This window comes from Mobula birostris, chromosome 12, assembly GCF_030028105.1.
Source record: "Mobula birostris isolate sMobBir1 chromosome 12, sMobBir1.hap1, whole genome shotgun sequence".
NCBI lineage: Eukaryota > Metazoa > Chordata > Chondrichthyes > Myliobatiformes > Myliobatidae > Mobula > Mobula birostris.
The window spans coordinates 23,025,999-23,042,119 of NC_092381.1; the positions used below are offsets into that span (position 1 = coordinate 23,025,999).

General features: G+C 38.6%; 1 protein-coding gene across 2 annotated transcripts in view; it reads left to right on the forward strand.

Annotated features, from left to right (window-relative positions):
* fnbp1l (formin binding protein 1-like) overlaps nt 1-16,121 on the forward strand; it is a 181,889-nt gene that overhangs the window by 152,810 nt on the left and 12,958 nt on the right. For both annotated transcript variants that reach the window (XM_072273464.1, XM_072273463.1), the window contains exon 10: nt 15,049-15,158. In XM_072273464.1, coding sequence (XP_072129565.1) covers nt 15,049-15,158 — 110 coding nt within the window. The remainder of the gene's footprint in view (nt 1-15,048; nt 15,159-16,121) is intronic.

Sequence of the window (16,121 nt, forward strand, 5' to 3'; positions counted from 1 at the left end):
CCTGTTGATAATTCATGGAATCTGAAATTTGAATTGGAATGTAATTCTGCCATAATTAATCTGAACGAAGTACACTGTGAAGAAAACTGAAGAATAGTCAGTATGCAGAACCAGATGTTTTTAACCTTGGGTGTTTTAAAGAAAGTACAAATCGATTAAAGAATAATCAATCGGCAGGATAATGTGGCTTCTATCTTGAGATTTAAAAGAACCTTTGAAGGTGTTTAAACTTAAATATTATAATTTGGGAACTGATCCTTTCAGCTTGGAAATTTGTTAAAGTTATTTCCTCATTTTTTAAAAAAAAGGTGGAAGGGAGTTTCCAGGAATAAGTTTCTTCCCTGGGTAGTTCAAGTTTAATTATCATTCAACCATACATGAATATAGCCTAATGAAACAGTGTTCTTCTGTGGCCGAGGGGCAGGTTGAACACATTACCAACAGCACATAGCACATGGCACAAATAACACACATACTTATGAGTTCAGAAAATCATGTAGTCACAAAAAAATTAGCCCAAGTACCTGAATGGCATGACTGCCAAGTTGTCCTGGTCCAGCTTGTTCTTCCACTGAGCAAACACTGGAGGGCAGCTCTCCAACCTGGCATGACTCCAGTGCGCCCAGCAGAGGGCCCCTGGATGACTGCAACAGATTGCTGTGTTCAAGGCAACTCCGCAGCCAAGATCAGGTCCTCGGTATAACAGAGGCAACACAGTACCCCTGTTGTCGGTCTCACCAATGAACAAACTTGTAGTATTCTACGTTACCAATGCCCAACAAGGTCTTGCGATTCCAATAAAAATGTCCAAGATAATCATTCGCTCAGCTTGTTGGATTGCACACCATCTCAGCACAACAGTATGCAACAAGTCTAGGTGACAACAATTGTACACAGTAAGTCTAGCTCCATCACTATTAAGCAACTTGCTGATGGGATAGTCCTTTAGTACTTGATGTTCTTAGTATCCAGCAGAGACCTGCAATTGTGAAAAAAAGACTTACAAGATGATCACATGCACCTTTGATTAGACCCTGAGTGGCTGCTGCATTTGAGGGTGCTGCCATCCTACTGGAACTTAACTTGATCAACCATTCTAGATAGCCTCCCATTGCCACCACCATTTGTTTGTTACCTCAGTCATTGCACTACACTGTAAACACTTAAAATCACTTTTTGTAATGCTGTTTACATTCTAAATACATACCGGTATTTATGTATCGTGCTCATTTTATTCCATATCTGTACTTCTAACTTTATATAATCCTTTATTCTACATAATTGTTGAATGTTGCTTTTTGTTACATGTAGCACCAACACACCATGTCAATTTCCTAATACATGTAAATATACTTAGTGAATAAAGCTGATCCTTGATAATAGACCCTTAGGTTAACATTTGTTGTTGGGAAATTACTGGTCTACTGTGCCTTGTAAAAGTATTCAGCCCTCAAACCTTTATTCACATAAATAAGTACTACAACCAGGGATTTTGATCAATTTAACTGAGTATTTTTATTTGTGAATCATGTGTCTTTTTTTCACAGCAGAGCCCAGAAAAACACTGCAAAGCATGAAAAACTTAAAAATTCAAAAACTGAAATGTCAGCAGTTCAGAAGCATTCACCTCCCCCTTGCCCACCCCACCCCCCCTTTCTTCAGTTCTTAGTTGAACCACCTCTTGCAGCTATTACAGCTAGTGGTCTTTTTGGATAAGTCTTTATTAGCTTTGCAGAAAATGATGGAGCAAGATTTGCCAATTCTTCCTTGCAAAATTGCTCAAGCTGTGCCAGGTTTATTGGGGAGCATTGGACAGCACTGTTGAGGTCTTGCTAGAGATGTTCAATTGGGTTAAGGTCAGGACTTTGGGTCACTCAAGGACATCAATTTTCTTCATTTGAAGCTACTCCATGATTGCTCTGGCAATGTGCACTGGGTTGTTGTCCTGCTGAAAGACTAACTTGTCAGCTTAAACTTTCTGATAGAGGCTATCAGGTTTTATCCAGGATCTCTCTGTATTTAACAGCATTCATCTTCCCATCAATCTTGTCCAGATTTCCAGTCTCTGCTGCTGAAAAGTATCCCCATAGCATGATGCTACCTCCACCATACTTTACAATAGGGATGGCGTTACCTGGCTGATGCGCAATATTAGATTTATGTCATCATCATCATCAGGTGCTGTGCCCATTTTGGGCTTTGACTGCCATGGCCCACACACTCCTGTTTCGGGTCAAGTGGATCAATTCATTGGTATTCATTTCCAGTTCTCTGGCTGCTGTCTCCATCATCATTTATCTTTGTCATCCTCTTGCTTTCTTCCCTTCAATCTTTCCCATAATTACCATGCTTTCTAACTCCTCTTTCCTAATCACATGTCCAATGAAGTTACATTGCCTTTCCAGATGTACCATTTAGTATTGAGGCCAGAACGTTCTACTTCACACGAGAAAACCTGCAGATGCTGGAAATCCAAAGCAACACACACAAAATGCTGAAGGAACTCAGCATCAGTGAAATAGAGTAAACAGTTGATGTTTCATCGTTTGGATGTTCTTGGCCTGTTGATGTTCCACTTTAGTCTCATCTGATCGCAAGATCTTCTTCACATCTTTACAGAATCAGGTTTAATATCACCAGCATATGTCGTAAAATTTGTCGACTTTGCGGCAGCAGTACAATGTGATATATAATAGAAGAAAAACCTGTGAATTGCAGTCAATATAGGCAAACATAGAGAAAATATACAGTATACAGTAAATATATACAAACTGTTAAATAAGTTGTGCAAAAATATAAGTTTAGAAAGTAGTGAGTTAGTGTTCATGGGTTCAGTGTCAGAAATCAGATGGCAGAGGGGAAGAAGCTGTTCCTGAATCGTTGAGTTGTGTACCTTCATGCTTCTGTACCTCCTTCCAAATGATAGCAATGTGAACGAGGCATGACTTGGGTGATGGGGGGTCCATGATTTATTGAAAGGAGTGAATAAAAGGGTTAATGTATGAGGAGCGCTTGAAGGCTTTGGCCCTGTACTCGCTGAAGTTTAGAAGAATGAGGGGGCAGGGATCTCATTAAAACATACCAAATAATGAAAAGCCTTGATACAGTGGATGTTGAAAGGATGCTTCCTATAGTAGATGGGGGGGGGGGGGGGGGGGAGGGGTCTGGGACCAGAAGGCACAGCTTCAAAATAGAGAGGCATCCCTTTAGAACAGACGTGAGTATGTTCTTTAACCAGAGGGTGGCAAATTTGTGGAATTCGTTGCCACATACGGCTCAGGAGACCAAGTCATTACATGTATTTAAAGTGGAGTTTGATGGGTTCTTGTAAAGGCATCAAAAGTTATGGGGAGAAGCCAAAAGAATGGGGTTAAGAACCATCATGTAATGGTAGTGCAGACTCAATGGGCCAACTGGCTTACTTCTGCTCCTATGTCTTATGGTCTTAATTGAATAGTGAAACAGGTATTAAGCACTTGTATTCATGTTTTTGCCACGTCCTAAAGTATATTTCAATAAATTACACTGTGCTATTTTATATATCAAATATAATAAGTAATTTTGCTACATTTTTGTAGTTTAGTGTGCATTTAATTAATGTAGATTACTACTGTTTTTATAAAAGTCAATGACAATGTGTCTGCTGGCTTTGTGTTTCTCACTCAAGTATCTTCTTTATAGAAGCAGGTAATCATATCAATTTGAACTTCAATATGTTAATAGTTTTGCTTGTGATGTTCCAACATGCGTGTGTTGCTTTGACCTCACAGAAAGACTGTAGGGTAATTGCCAATATGTGTTAATGCACAAATTGATTGCTTTTTGAGGACAGAGTATTGCATGTGCCTTGAAGCTAATATTTTGTTTAGGTTATGTAATTTCTGTGGCCTGATCATTTTTATTTGACTTAAATGAAGGGTGCAGGTCAAATTTGGAGAATTTGTCTGTTGCATTGTTTTGTTGATACTTTATACACCTTTTGCACTTCAGTTTTCACCTGATAAATGATAAGCCTAAGATTAGATTCAATTCACATCATTTATCTTATAGAAATCCATCACCCTCTGATGTGCATTAATGTAAATAACTTCTGAATGACATGCATAGTTCACCATAATTAATGTGACCATCTAGTACCACGTTACTTGCTGGTTTGTCCCTCTCGGGTTTTTTCAAAGTTTATAGTTTGCTTTTGTTTTATTTTTATGTTAGCTGCCATTCCCTCACCTCTCCCCTGCTTCAACTTGCTCATCCTCTGCTCCTTATGGGCCCCAGTCTCCCAGGTTTTCCAGGGATCCACTGTCATACTGTATGAATGAAATAAAGACAGTGAAACCCAGAATTCCTTCTTTCAAGGATTTGAAAAGGGGGGTAAGTTGGTTTATTTTGAACAAGTTTGAAACTGTTTGGATTGTAGCATGTGAGTGATGTGTAAATTTACTGCAAGGCCTTCTATAGTTAGTTCAACAGCTTAAAAAAAAGTATGGCCTTAATTTTTCTCAGCACTTCCTCACAATTTCCTCTACCACATTTAGTTAATTCAGAAGACAAGTTCTTAGATCAATGTTAGGATTATGAGCTTCAAGCCTCAAATTACAGCTGCTTCTTCAAAGGATGTGTTCAGTGAGTGTAGATAAATGTGTGCAGTGAAATGTAGATAATTATTCATATTTCACTGTTAGCCAAAAAATGCCCTATTTATTTGATTGAGTTTCATATGTAAAAGTGCATTGAGTGTGAATCCAGTGTGGTTTTATTTGGTGTATCCTTGTATGTTATGAAATGATAATGTTGCATGATTTTGGCTGAACAGCGTGTTGTACCAGAATGGTTCACAGTATACTTGAGAAAAGCACATAACGGAGAACAAATTAACATACAAAAATGGCGTTTGTAGTTCTTCCATTTGCTATTATTTTGCATCTCTGTAAATAGTAGCAAATATTTTTGCATCTCTCCCCCGCCCCCCCCCCCCCCGTCGCATCCCCGTTCTGCCAAAATTCACAATAGTTAATTGTCTTCCTAAGGCCTATACCCAGTGGGTTATCCTCCAGCTTTATAGCAGTTCAGAGGGATGCATATGTCTAATCGTGCCGGCTGGTGGCGTAGCGGCATCAGTGCTGGACTTCGGAGTGAAGACTCCCGAGTTTGAATCCAGCCGGCTCCCTTGCACGCTTTCCATCCGTGCTGGGTTGAGCATCGAGCTAGCAAATTGGCCTTGTAAAAATAAGAAAGCCTGCTAAAAAAAAAACATTCATGATGGTGTCCCGATGACTCCACTCGGAGTTAAGGGCTTTCTTCTTCTATATGTCTAATCATCCCTTGGTAAGAAATCACGTTATTTCAGTTGAGAGATGATAGAATATATTGTTTATATTAAAGTAATATTGTTTTGATTATGTAACAAAAGCAGCCCATATGGCCCATTTTGTCCATTACGGTTGTTATTATGTTTTCCTGATTGATCTTACAACTGTGAAGCATTTTTTGGGAGTCAAAATGACCGTTGTCTTTGCTGTTCATTGTGAAAACTATTATCCAACAGCTGCCTTCAATGAAGATATCCTTGAGGGGTCAGTATAATTTCTTTTTGTATGTGAACAAGAGGCTGTTTATTGAAAGCTTGCATGTGGCTTTGTGCTGTGCAGTGCTGAATTTTGTAGCATTTAAAGTTGCAGCATCCCTTTTGCACTGATCCAGTGTGGCCAGTGTTTTTAATTTCCCAAATATGAGATTTTTTGACCAACAATATTTCAATTGAAATACCCTTATTTTCTTTTGGCATGTCCTAGTTCAATAAATAAAATGATAGTGGAATGTAGTTGCAGAAGGTAGGTTGTAAACTTGGAAGTTCAGCATGCAAAGTGTAGTTACTGTATTGTAGCAATTAATAGTTTGTACCCAATAACATCCCACAAGCACCAGTATGCATACTGTATGCATTGATTAGTAGTGTTGGCTGAATGCTAAACATTCATCAGGTCACCCTGAGGACTTTGATCTTGTCCCTATTATTATCCTGCATCTCTTGTGTCTGCCCTGAGAATACAAGTACAGCCTTGGTTTAACATTTTTGACTGAAAAGTAACATTTTCAGTCTTGCAGCACTCTCTGAGAATTGCACTGGAGTGTTGAGATTTGGGATGGAACTCAAACCCAACTTTTAGTTTGTAAGTGAGAGTATTATCAACTGAGCCAATGATAAAACAAATTATACAGTTGCTGTTCCATTATTTTATTACAGATATTAAGGAAGACGTGTACAAGAATTTACAAGTTGCAAAAGCTAGAGAATTCTCAATAATTGAGCGTGGAGCAAGATATTTGCCCCAGATAGTTAAGCCAGTGTCAAAGTTGAGTTTATTGTCATATGCGCAAGTATATGTGGGCAGCTGAAAAACTTAATTGTAATAGTATTTCAGGTACATAGCATCAAATACGCAGCATTCAGAAGAGGAACATAAATTATGCAGGGTATTTGCCTTGGGATGAGTTGCAGTGCAATAAAGTTGCAGTGAAATCAAAGCGAAAAGTACCAAATACTGGTCTTAAGGTGTTATACTTAAATGCATGCAGCATAAGGAGTAAGGTGGATGATCTTGTCGTACAGCTACAGATTGGCAGGTATGATATTGTGGCCATCACTGAGACGTGGCTAAAGGATGCATGTCTCTGGGAGCTGAACATCCAAGGATACATGGTGTATCGGAAGGATAGGAAGGTAGGCAGAGGGGGAGGCGTGGCTTTATTGGTAAGAAATGATATTAAATCGTTAGAAAGAGGTGATAAAGGATCGGAAGGTGCAGAATCTTTATGGGTTGAACTAAGAAATCTCAGGGGTAAAAGGACCCTGATGGCAGTTATTTATAGGCCTCCAAACAGCTGCAGTGATGTGGACTACAAATTACAACAGGAAATAGAAAGGGCTTGTCAGAAGGGCAGTGTTATGATAATTGTGGGGGATTTTAACATGCGAGTGGATTGGAAAAATCAGGTCGGCACTGGATCTCGAGAGAGAATTTGTAGAATGTCTGCGAGATGGCTTTTTAGAACAGCTTGTTGTTGAGCCCACTAGGGGATCGGCTGTACTGGATTGGGTATTGTGTAATGAACCGGAGGTGATTAGAGAGATTGAGGTGAAGGAACCCTTAGCAGGCAGTGATCATAACATGATTGAGTTCACTGTGACATTTGAAAAAGAGAAGCCGAAATCTGATGTGTCGGTGTCCCAGTGGAGTAAAGGAAACTACAGTGGCTTGAGAGAGGAACTGGCCAAAGTTGACTGGAAAGGGACACTGGCGGGAAAGACGGCAGAGCAGCAGTGGCTGGAGTTTATGCGAGAAGTGAGGAAGGTGCAAGACAGGTATATTCCAAAAAAGAAGAAATTTTCGAATGGAAAAAGGATGCAACTGTGGTTGACAAGAGAAGTCAAAGCCAAAGTTAAAGCAAAGGAGAGGGCATACAAGCAAGCAAAAATTAGTGGGAAGACAGAGGATTGGGAAGTTTTTAAAAGCTTACAAAAGGAAACTAAGAAGGTCATTAAGAGGGAAAAGATAAACTATGAAAGGAAGCTAGCAAATAATATCAAAGAGGATACTAAAAGCTTTTTCAAGTATATAAGGAGTAAAAGACAGGTGAGAGTAGATATAGGACCGATAGAAAATAATGCTGAAGAAATTGTAATGGGAGATAAGGAGATGGCAGAGGAACTGAATGAGTATTTTGCATCAGTCTTCACTGAGGAAGACATTAGCAGTATACCAGACACTCAAGGGTGGCAGGGAAAAGAAGTGTGCGCAGTCGCAATTACGAAAGAGAAAGTACTCAGGAAGCTGAATAGTCTAAAGGTAGATAAATCTCCCGGACCAGATGGAATGTACCCTCGTGTTCTGAAGGAAGTAGCTGTGGAGATTGCGGAGACATTAGCGATGATCTTTCAAAAATCGATAGATTCTGGCATGGTTCCGGGGGACTGGAAGACTGCAAATGTCACTCCGCTATTTAAGAAGGGGGCAAGGAAGCAAAAAGGAAATTATAGACCTGTTATCTTGACATCGGTGGTTGGGAAGTTGTTGGAGTCGATTGTCAAGGATGAAGTTACAGAGTACCTGGAGGCATATGACAAAATAGGCAGAACTCAGCATGGATTCCTTAAAGGAAAATCCTGCCTAACATACCTATTACAATTTTTTGAGAAAATTACAAATAGGCTAGACAAGGGACATGCAGTGGATGTTGTATATTTGGATTTTCAGAAGGCCTTTGACAAGGTGCCACACATGAGGCTACTTAACAAGATAAGCGCCCATGAAATTACGGGAAAGTTACATACGTGGATAGAGCGTTGGCTGATTGGCAGGAAACAGAGAGTAGGAATAAAGGGATCCTATTCTGGTTGGCTGCTGGTTACCAGTGGTGTTCCACAGGGGTCCGTGTTGGGGCCACTTCTTTTTACATTGTACATCAACGATTTGGATTATGGAATAGATGGCTTTGTGAGTAAGTTCACTGACGATACGAAGATAGGTGGAGGGGCCGGTAGTGCTGAAGAAACGGAGAGTCTGCAGAGAGACTTGGATAGATTGGAAGAATGGGCAAAGAAGTGGCAAATGAAATACAGTGTTGGAAAGTGTATGGTTATGCACTTTGGCAGAAGAAATAAACGGGCAGACTATTATTTAAATGGGGAAAGAATTCAAAGTTCTGAGATGCAACGGGACTTGGGAGTCCTCGTACAGGATACCCTTAAGGTTAACCTCCAGGTTGAGTCGGTGGCGAAGAAGACGAATGCAATGTTGGCATTCATTTCTAGAGGAATAGAGTTTAGGAGCAGGGATGTGATGTTGAGGCTCTATAAGGCGCTGGTGAGACCTCATTTGGAGTACTGTGGGCAGTTTGGTCTCCTTATTTAAGAAAGGATGTGCTGACGTTGGAGAGGGTACAGAGAAGATTAACTAGAATGATTCCAGGAATGAGAGGGTTAACATGTGAGGAACATTTGTTCGCTCTTGGACTGTATTCCTTGGAGTTTAGAAGAATGAGGGGAGACCTCAGAAACATTTCGAATGTTGAAAGGCATGGACAGAGTGGATGTGGCAAAGTTGTTTCCCATGATGGGGGAGTCTAGTACGAGAGGGCATGACTTAAGGATTGAAGGGCGCTCATTCAGAACAGAAATGTGAAGAAATTTTTTATGTCAGAGGGTGGTGAATCTATGGAATTTGTTGCCACGGGCAGCAGTGGAGGCCAAGTCACTGGGTGTATTTAAAGCAGAGATTGATAGGTATCTGAGTAGCCAGGGCATCAAAGGTTATGGTGAGAAGGCGGGGGAGTGAGACTAAATGGGAGAATGGATCAGCTCATGATAAAATGGTGGAGCAGACTCGATGGGCTGAATGGCCAACTTCTGCTCCTTTGTCTTATGGTCTTATGGGTATTTAACAGAAAAGAACAGAATTGGAACAAAAAGGTTTATTTTAATGCTAAGTGATAAAAGTGATCATTGTATTCCTGAACTATAGTGCTGTACCAATTGGTTCAAGACCCGAATAGTTGAAAGGAAGTAGTTGTTTTTGAATCTGGTGGTGTTGGAACTTCAGGCTTCTGAACCTCCTATCCAAAGGTAGATGTGAAAAGATGGCATGGCTCAGATGGTGGGGACCTTTGATGTAAGTTACCCCCTTTTAAGGCAGCACCTCCTGAAGATGCTACCAATGGTGGCAAAGGATGTACCTATGATATTTCTGTGGTCCTTCATATTGGTTTCAGAAATATTCTGGAATGGCCCCGTTGCTATTCTTGCTACCTGTGCCACCCCTCCAGCATTTTCCAATAAATTTAATACACAGTTCATTAGGATTTAAAGTTAATATGAATAATTTTATATCTGATTGCACATTTGTATTTGGCACTCATGATATTTTTTTCGAATTTTATTTCTAGTAAATTTTTTAGCCCCGAACCCTTGAGTCAGTGTTGGAATTATGTAAATCATAGCTTACAAAGCATAAAATTATCCATAAAATAAAACAACCATGGCAGAAATAAATATCAATATAATATCCATGTGTGTCTATTTAGACTTCTAATAACAGAAAAGACTGCCATTCAGCAATATGCTTCATGACCACATTCACCACTATTTTCCCCCCTCCCCAGGAAACCTAAATATTTGCCCCATTTTTGTGTATAGATGTCCAATCTATCAAACTGTTTGTAAGACATGTGTTCAAAAGCTGTCACTTTGGCTATCTCTGTGACCCACTCCTGAAATGATGGACCCCCCAAGTTCCTCCAACGTCTAGGTATAATTTGTCTTTCTACCATTATACTTGTCCGGATCCAATTTTGAGAGTGTTTATCCCCAAGTGTGTCTCCCAAGACAAAAAGTTTGGAGCAGAAAGGGAGTTGAATACCTGAAACTTCACCAATATACTTATGTATCATAATCCAAAGTTCTTGAATTCTGGGACAGGACCAGAGCGCATGTACTAAGTCCCTTTATCTGCCTCACAGCGCCAACATTCAGGGGTGTTTTTTCAACTCTAATCTATGTAACCTTGCTGGCGTCTAATAGAAATGGTGTAGGCTCTTAACTGAATAAGGCGCACCCTCAGGTCTCTTGACATTGTTTTGACATTTTTGCAAATTTTGTCCCACTCTTTTGTTGGCACTCATGATATTAAAAAAAACCTTTTTGTAATTGACTCACTCTAGGTTGCACTTTTGAATTCATGAATAACTTTTAATGTGTGGAAAAATAATTGCTATAGTCACTCTAATTCTTGAAGGCTTTATGCCTGTGACACATGAGTGGAAACTTGTGCTATGATTTCAAGGAATTGGTTGCATTTAAATCCAGTTTGTCAAAGTTAAAATGATATCAGCTGCTACAGCCTAAAGATGTTTATTAATTTTTGAACATGAAGCCACATTGTTTTGCAAGAGTATCTATTTTACTAAGCTACATTTACTCCCACTAAAAGATCTGTGAAGACTGATTTTTGGCTGGAATTGAATGCATTTTTAAAATGGAATGAAACTTAGCCATGATTACATTCAATATTGATTCCTTTCGTGTACATGGTAATTAATTTCTTTGAACTGCTTTATTCTTGCCACTTTTCTGACTCCTCATCTCTTTCTGACTATTTATGGTTTGATATTTTCAAGTTATCTTCTGATAACTTTAAAAAAAAATCAAATCTTCAGTGAGTCTTCTCGCTGGCCCTAAAAAGGTGCTCCTCTAGTGACCAGCTTGATTCTGTAGATAAAGGTAATCTCTCAATGCTGCTTAAGACCATAAGATAGGGTAGCAGAATTAGGCCATCGAGTCTGCTCATCAATGTGATATTAATGAGATATTCCACAGAGTACCCAGCTTTTGACCCTCCATGACATTTTTGTGACTACCTCACTTGAGTCTTTGCTCATTTATGAGCATCTGTAGCTGGCAGAGTATTTGGCAGTGATGTGGTTGAATTTTGGATTTTAGTTATAGATGAACATTGCCTCGTAATTCTGCAGCTCAGTAGCTGTGTCCTGCACCCAGATGTTGTCCTCATGATGCCTAATTATTCTAAGCATTGTTAGTGATTTTCAGAGAGGGAAGAAAAGTAGCAAGTAAATTTCAGTTTGGACAAATGTGGGGCAATGCATTTAGGGAAGGTTGTACGAAACAATTGCTGGGAAGACTAGTGGAACAGAAAGGTGTTGGAGTGCAGGTCCAGAGATCCTGACAGATGTTAGAAGGGTGATAAGATAGATAAGAACAGGGACTCCCAACCTTTTTTCTGCCATGGACCCCTAAGGTCAACTGAGGCATCTGTGGACCTTAAGTTTGGAACCCCTGGTTAAGAGGGAATGTGAATAAATTATTAGCAAAGTGATGGAATATAGGAGTAGGAATAGTATGAAACAATTGTTAGACTCCAGCTGGAGTACTATGTACAGTTCTGGTCATCACATGACAGGAAGGAGGGAATTGAATTGGAACTAGTCCTGAGGAAATTTGAGGATCTGCCAGTGTTGGAAAATGTTGGTTATGAGGAATAATTGGATAGACTGTAGTCATTTTCTTTGGAAGAGAGGAGGGATAGATAGGAGAGATTTAGTTGATATTTAAAGGTATGAAAGGTCTGGCTGAAATGGATGTAAAGCATCCATTTCTTTTAGCAGAGGGTACATTTATCAGGAGGCATAGATTTTTAGTCATTGTTTATAGAATTAGAGGAGAGGATTATTTTTTATGGTGAAGATTTAGAACACAGTCTGAAAGAATCATAGTTGCTGAATGAAACCATCAACACTTTTTTAAATCTTGGATATGCATGAAGCACTGTAACGTTTGAGCTACAGGCTAAGAAATGGCATGTGGGATCAAAAAGGATAGCTAACAGAGGTATGATGTCGTGTCTTCAGATCTGCAAAGGTTAGTGATTTTTCTCTTTTTGATTCTATGAATTGAAGTAAAACTACATATGGCAGTCACAATAGAGTATCCCGATTTCTGTTCTGTAATTGTAGAAAGGTAGTTACAACAGCAGCTTAAGATATTTTGAAGTAAAGAACTGACATGAGAAACTATTGCTTCAAATGAGCTCAAGCTGAGATTAATGTCTTGCCATGTAACTTCAATCATATTTAGAAAAAATCCAAACAATGGAAGAGAATTCTTCCTGATATCCAACTAGAGGTTTTTCATGTTTAAGGCTTGTCATTTAAAGAAAGGTTGACCCAGGAAATAATCGATCCTGTCACTCTGTCATCATAACTATCAGAACTACACATTTGAGGATGCTCTGATAGGGGAGAGACACTAATTTTTCAGCTCTTAGATACAGAGAGACAGCTCAATAACTTGTCTGAGAAGAGGTTATCTGCCACAAAGGCTAGTATTGAATAGGCGCTGTTCTGATTATCATTAAGGGAGGTTAGCTTGCTTTTTTAAAAAAAAATCATGCAGCGGTCTTCAATTTTTGGGAGGAAACTGTCATATTCAAGCCACTTGGGGATGCGGCAGCTTAAATGCATTTGATTCTGATTATATTGAACTGTAATTGGTGGAAATGGAGAGTATTTATAATGATTCTTTTCTCTCTTCATATGAACTATGAAGTTTTCAATAAAACTGGTAAGCAGAGCTTTGAACCCAAAGCTTCTCTACGTCTGTTGATTTTGTGGAAGTGTTTATGGTTGAAGTGTCTTTAAAATTGTAAAGCTACATTGATTTTTTTTTTCTCTATTCTGCTTTTAGGCAATATTTGGTAAAGCTTAAGCCTAAGACTTGTGCTCATTTTATTAATTTTAAGTCTGTTGATGAATTTGTACTATTTGAGTTGCCTTGCTTTCCTTTAGAATTTTGATAGCATAATTGTAAAGTTTGCTCTTCAGTCAATAGCATTTAATAATGCTAAGTGGGCCAGCATTATTTCACAATGTCAGACTTGTGGCTGGGTGGCAAGTTTAAAAACTTTTCCCTAAAATGTTCCATTCCAATTTTGTTGGTTTATGGAGTGTGCGTTGAAATGCAAGTCCTTTAACTGCAGCTTTATGTCTTCATTCTGGTCACCCCGCATTTTACATCAGCAAAGTCACATTAAAACTGAACACCTAGCAATAATGGAGTTGAGCTTTAGTATTTTCTGTTCTCCCTCTCTGTTGCCCCATATTCAGTTAACAACATATTTCCATTTCCTCCAGGATAAATATTTTCTTTATGCAATGTTCTATTTAGCATTTTGGCCACTATCTGAAGAAAACTTCAATGAAAAATTGTAATGAATTTATCTGTATGAACAGTATGCAAGACAAGCTTTTCACTGTACTTCAGTACATGTGACAATAATAAACCAATTCAAATTCCATTGCAAATCACAGCTGCAGGACTCCATGTCATTTTGATTCAGATTCAAGTTGTCACAGATACAAACACCAGTAATTGTGGAACAGCTTTGTAACAAAAAATATTCATGATGAATGTTCCAATTTTAAAAATGTACATGGATTTTTTTTTAAATGGAGAAAACTTTCTTCCTGACCTCCTGTCTTGCAGATCTTCAACTAAAGCAGTCAGACATGGACTGCATTTTCAGGTTAATGACTCTCTTCTTCCATTTTTGTGCTACTTTGACAGTTTTGAGTGGCAAAAGATGCATCAATAATCTGTACTGTCGATAATCAATGTGTATCTGTGTACATTTGTGAATTACTGGGAACACCAGAAACTGGACACGTTTTGTTTCTCTAACTTTTCATAACACTTCTGCACAGCAGTTCAGAGCTCCAATGCAGTACTGCTGTGATAAAATGTGTGTGTGGATCTAATATGCCTGAGCCTTAACAAAACTAATTACCAATTTCTTTTTAAAAGTTAGCTGTTGTGGGGAGATCTATTTTTTAACTACCTGCTAATGATCAACTGCAGTAGCGTAGTAGCACGGCGCTATTATCTGACTTCAGAGTTCAATTCCGACATCCTCCATGTGGAATGCATGAGTTTTCTCCAGGTCCTCTGTATGTACTTGTTAGTAGGTTATTCGGTCATTGTAAATTGTCTCGTGATGAGGCTAGGATTAAATCAGGGGTTGCTGGGCATTGTGGCTCAAAGGGCCTATTCCACACTATTTCAAACTAACTAACATTACTCACAAAGGATCATGTCTAGAAAGTGAGCAATTGCATTGAAACATTTTAGGGGTGTGTGAGTGCTGTAATAAATGCTGTCTTTTGAACTGGAATGTACTGTATATATTTTAATTCAGATAGTGATTTGTTGTGGCAAGTGATATATTGTTATTAGGCATGCTTAAAGCATTTTTATTTCATGTAATGCTTGGAAAAGAAATTTGTGGCTCTTTACAGTAAGTCTTACTGCTTATGGTAAATTTTCCAGATTTATTGTGCTGCACAAGATTACCCGCTTTAAGCTCATCTGTAACCATGTATGGTTTAAAGTTGATGTCAATGCTTCTACGATATATGTATACAAGCTGATTTGACTGCAAGGTACAAAGAATGGGATAAACATTGTTTCAATCTTTGTTTCAGAGCGCTGCATCAGAAGACTTTAGCCATCTGCCACCAGAACAGAGGCGCAAGAGACTTCAGCAAAAGATTGATGAGCTTAACAAGGAATACCAGAAGGAAATGGACCAAAGGTCTGAACAGGCTAAACTGTACTGGTTCGAGAGGTGGCACTGTATGGAAAACCTTGAGTTTGTGCCTTCATTTTGAGTATTATTAAATCTTTGTACACTAACATTAGGATAAACCAAAAAGAAAACCACACAGAATATTAACAATAATAGTATTAATAAGGTTCTGTTAATAATTATTTATTTTTGATTTGTCACAATACCAGTATGTTTAACATTTTTACATTTCAGGTAATGGGTGTATTTTTAATTTTAAAAGCAGATCATTGAATGATTATTGACATTGACTTTGATTAAAGTTGCAAGTGTCTCATGTGCTTTGCTCCCCATAGGATGGGGAGAAATACAACTGTTTTTGAATGTGATTGAGTAAGGGGATAATTTAATGTTTGACATTTATCTTTCTAATAATACACTAAACAGGTGAATTCATTTTTTTGTTATAATTGAATTGTCTTAAATGGAAATGGTTTAAATGGAGCACAAACCTCCTTGAAGATTAGTAGGCAGAAGCCCAAGTGTTGCATTTGGCCATATTAGGCACAGTTCTTAGATTCACTACATGATGCAGACTGGGTTAGGTGATGCCTCCTGGGCTACAATAATTGGACTTATTGCCTCCAGGTTAGTGAGATGACCGTGGGATCTTTTATACCACGTAACATTCAATAACTTATTCAGCAGAGCAGTAGAAACAAAAATAGACTCAATTAACTAATGGACTGGTCCTATTACATTTGCCAGAGCTCTACATGCTGTAGTTTGGGCAGGTAGTCAGTCATATTCTGTCATATCATTTTAAGGTATTGATTTTTGCTACACTTTGACCTCCATTGTCTGAAGTACAATTTCAATTTGCGCTATGTAAATTTCTTGTTTGAAGCTAATTGTTTGGATCACCTTAAACCTTTGAAACCCTTTTTTGTTTTCAGTGTTGGCAAAGGTGAGTTTCATTGCCAGTTGAAA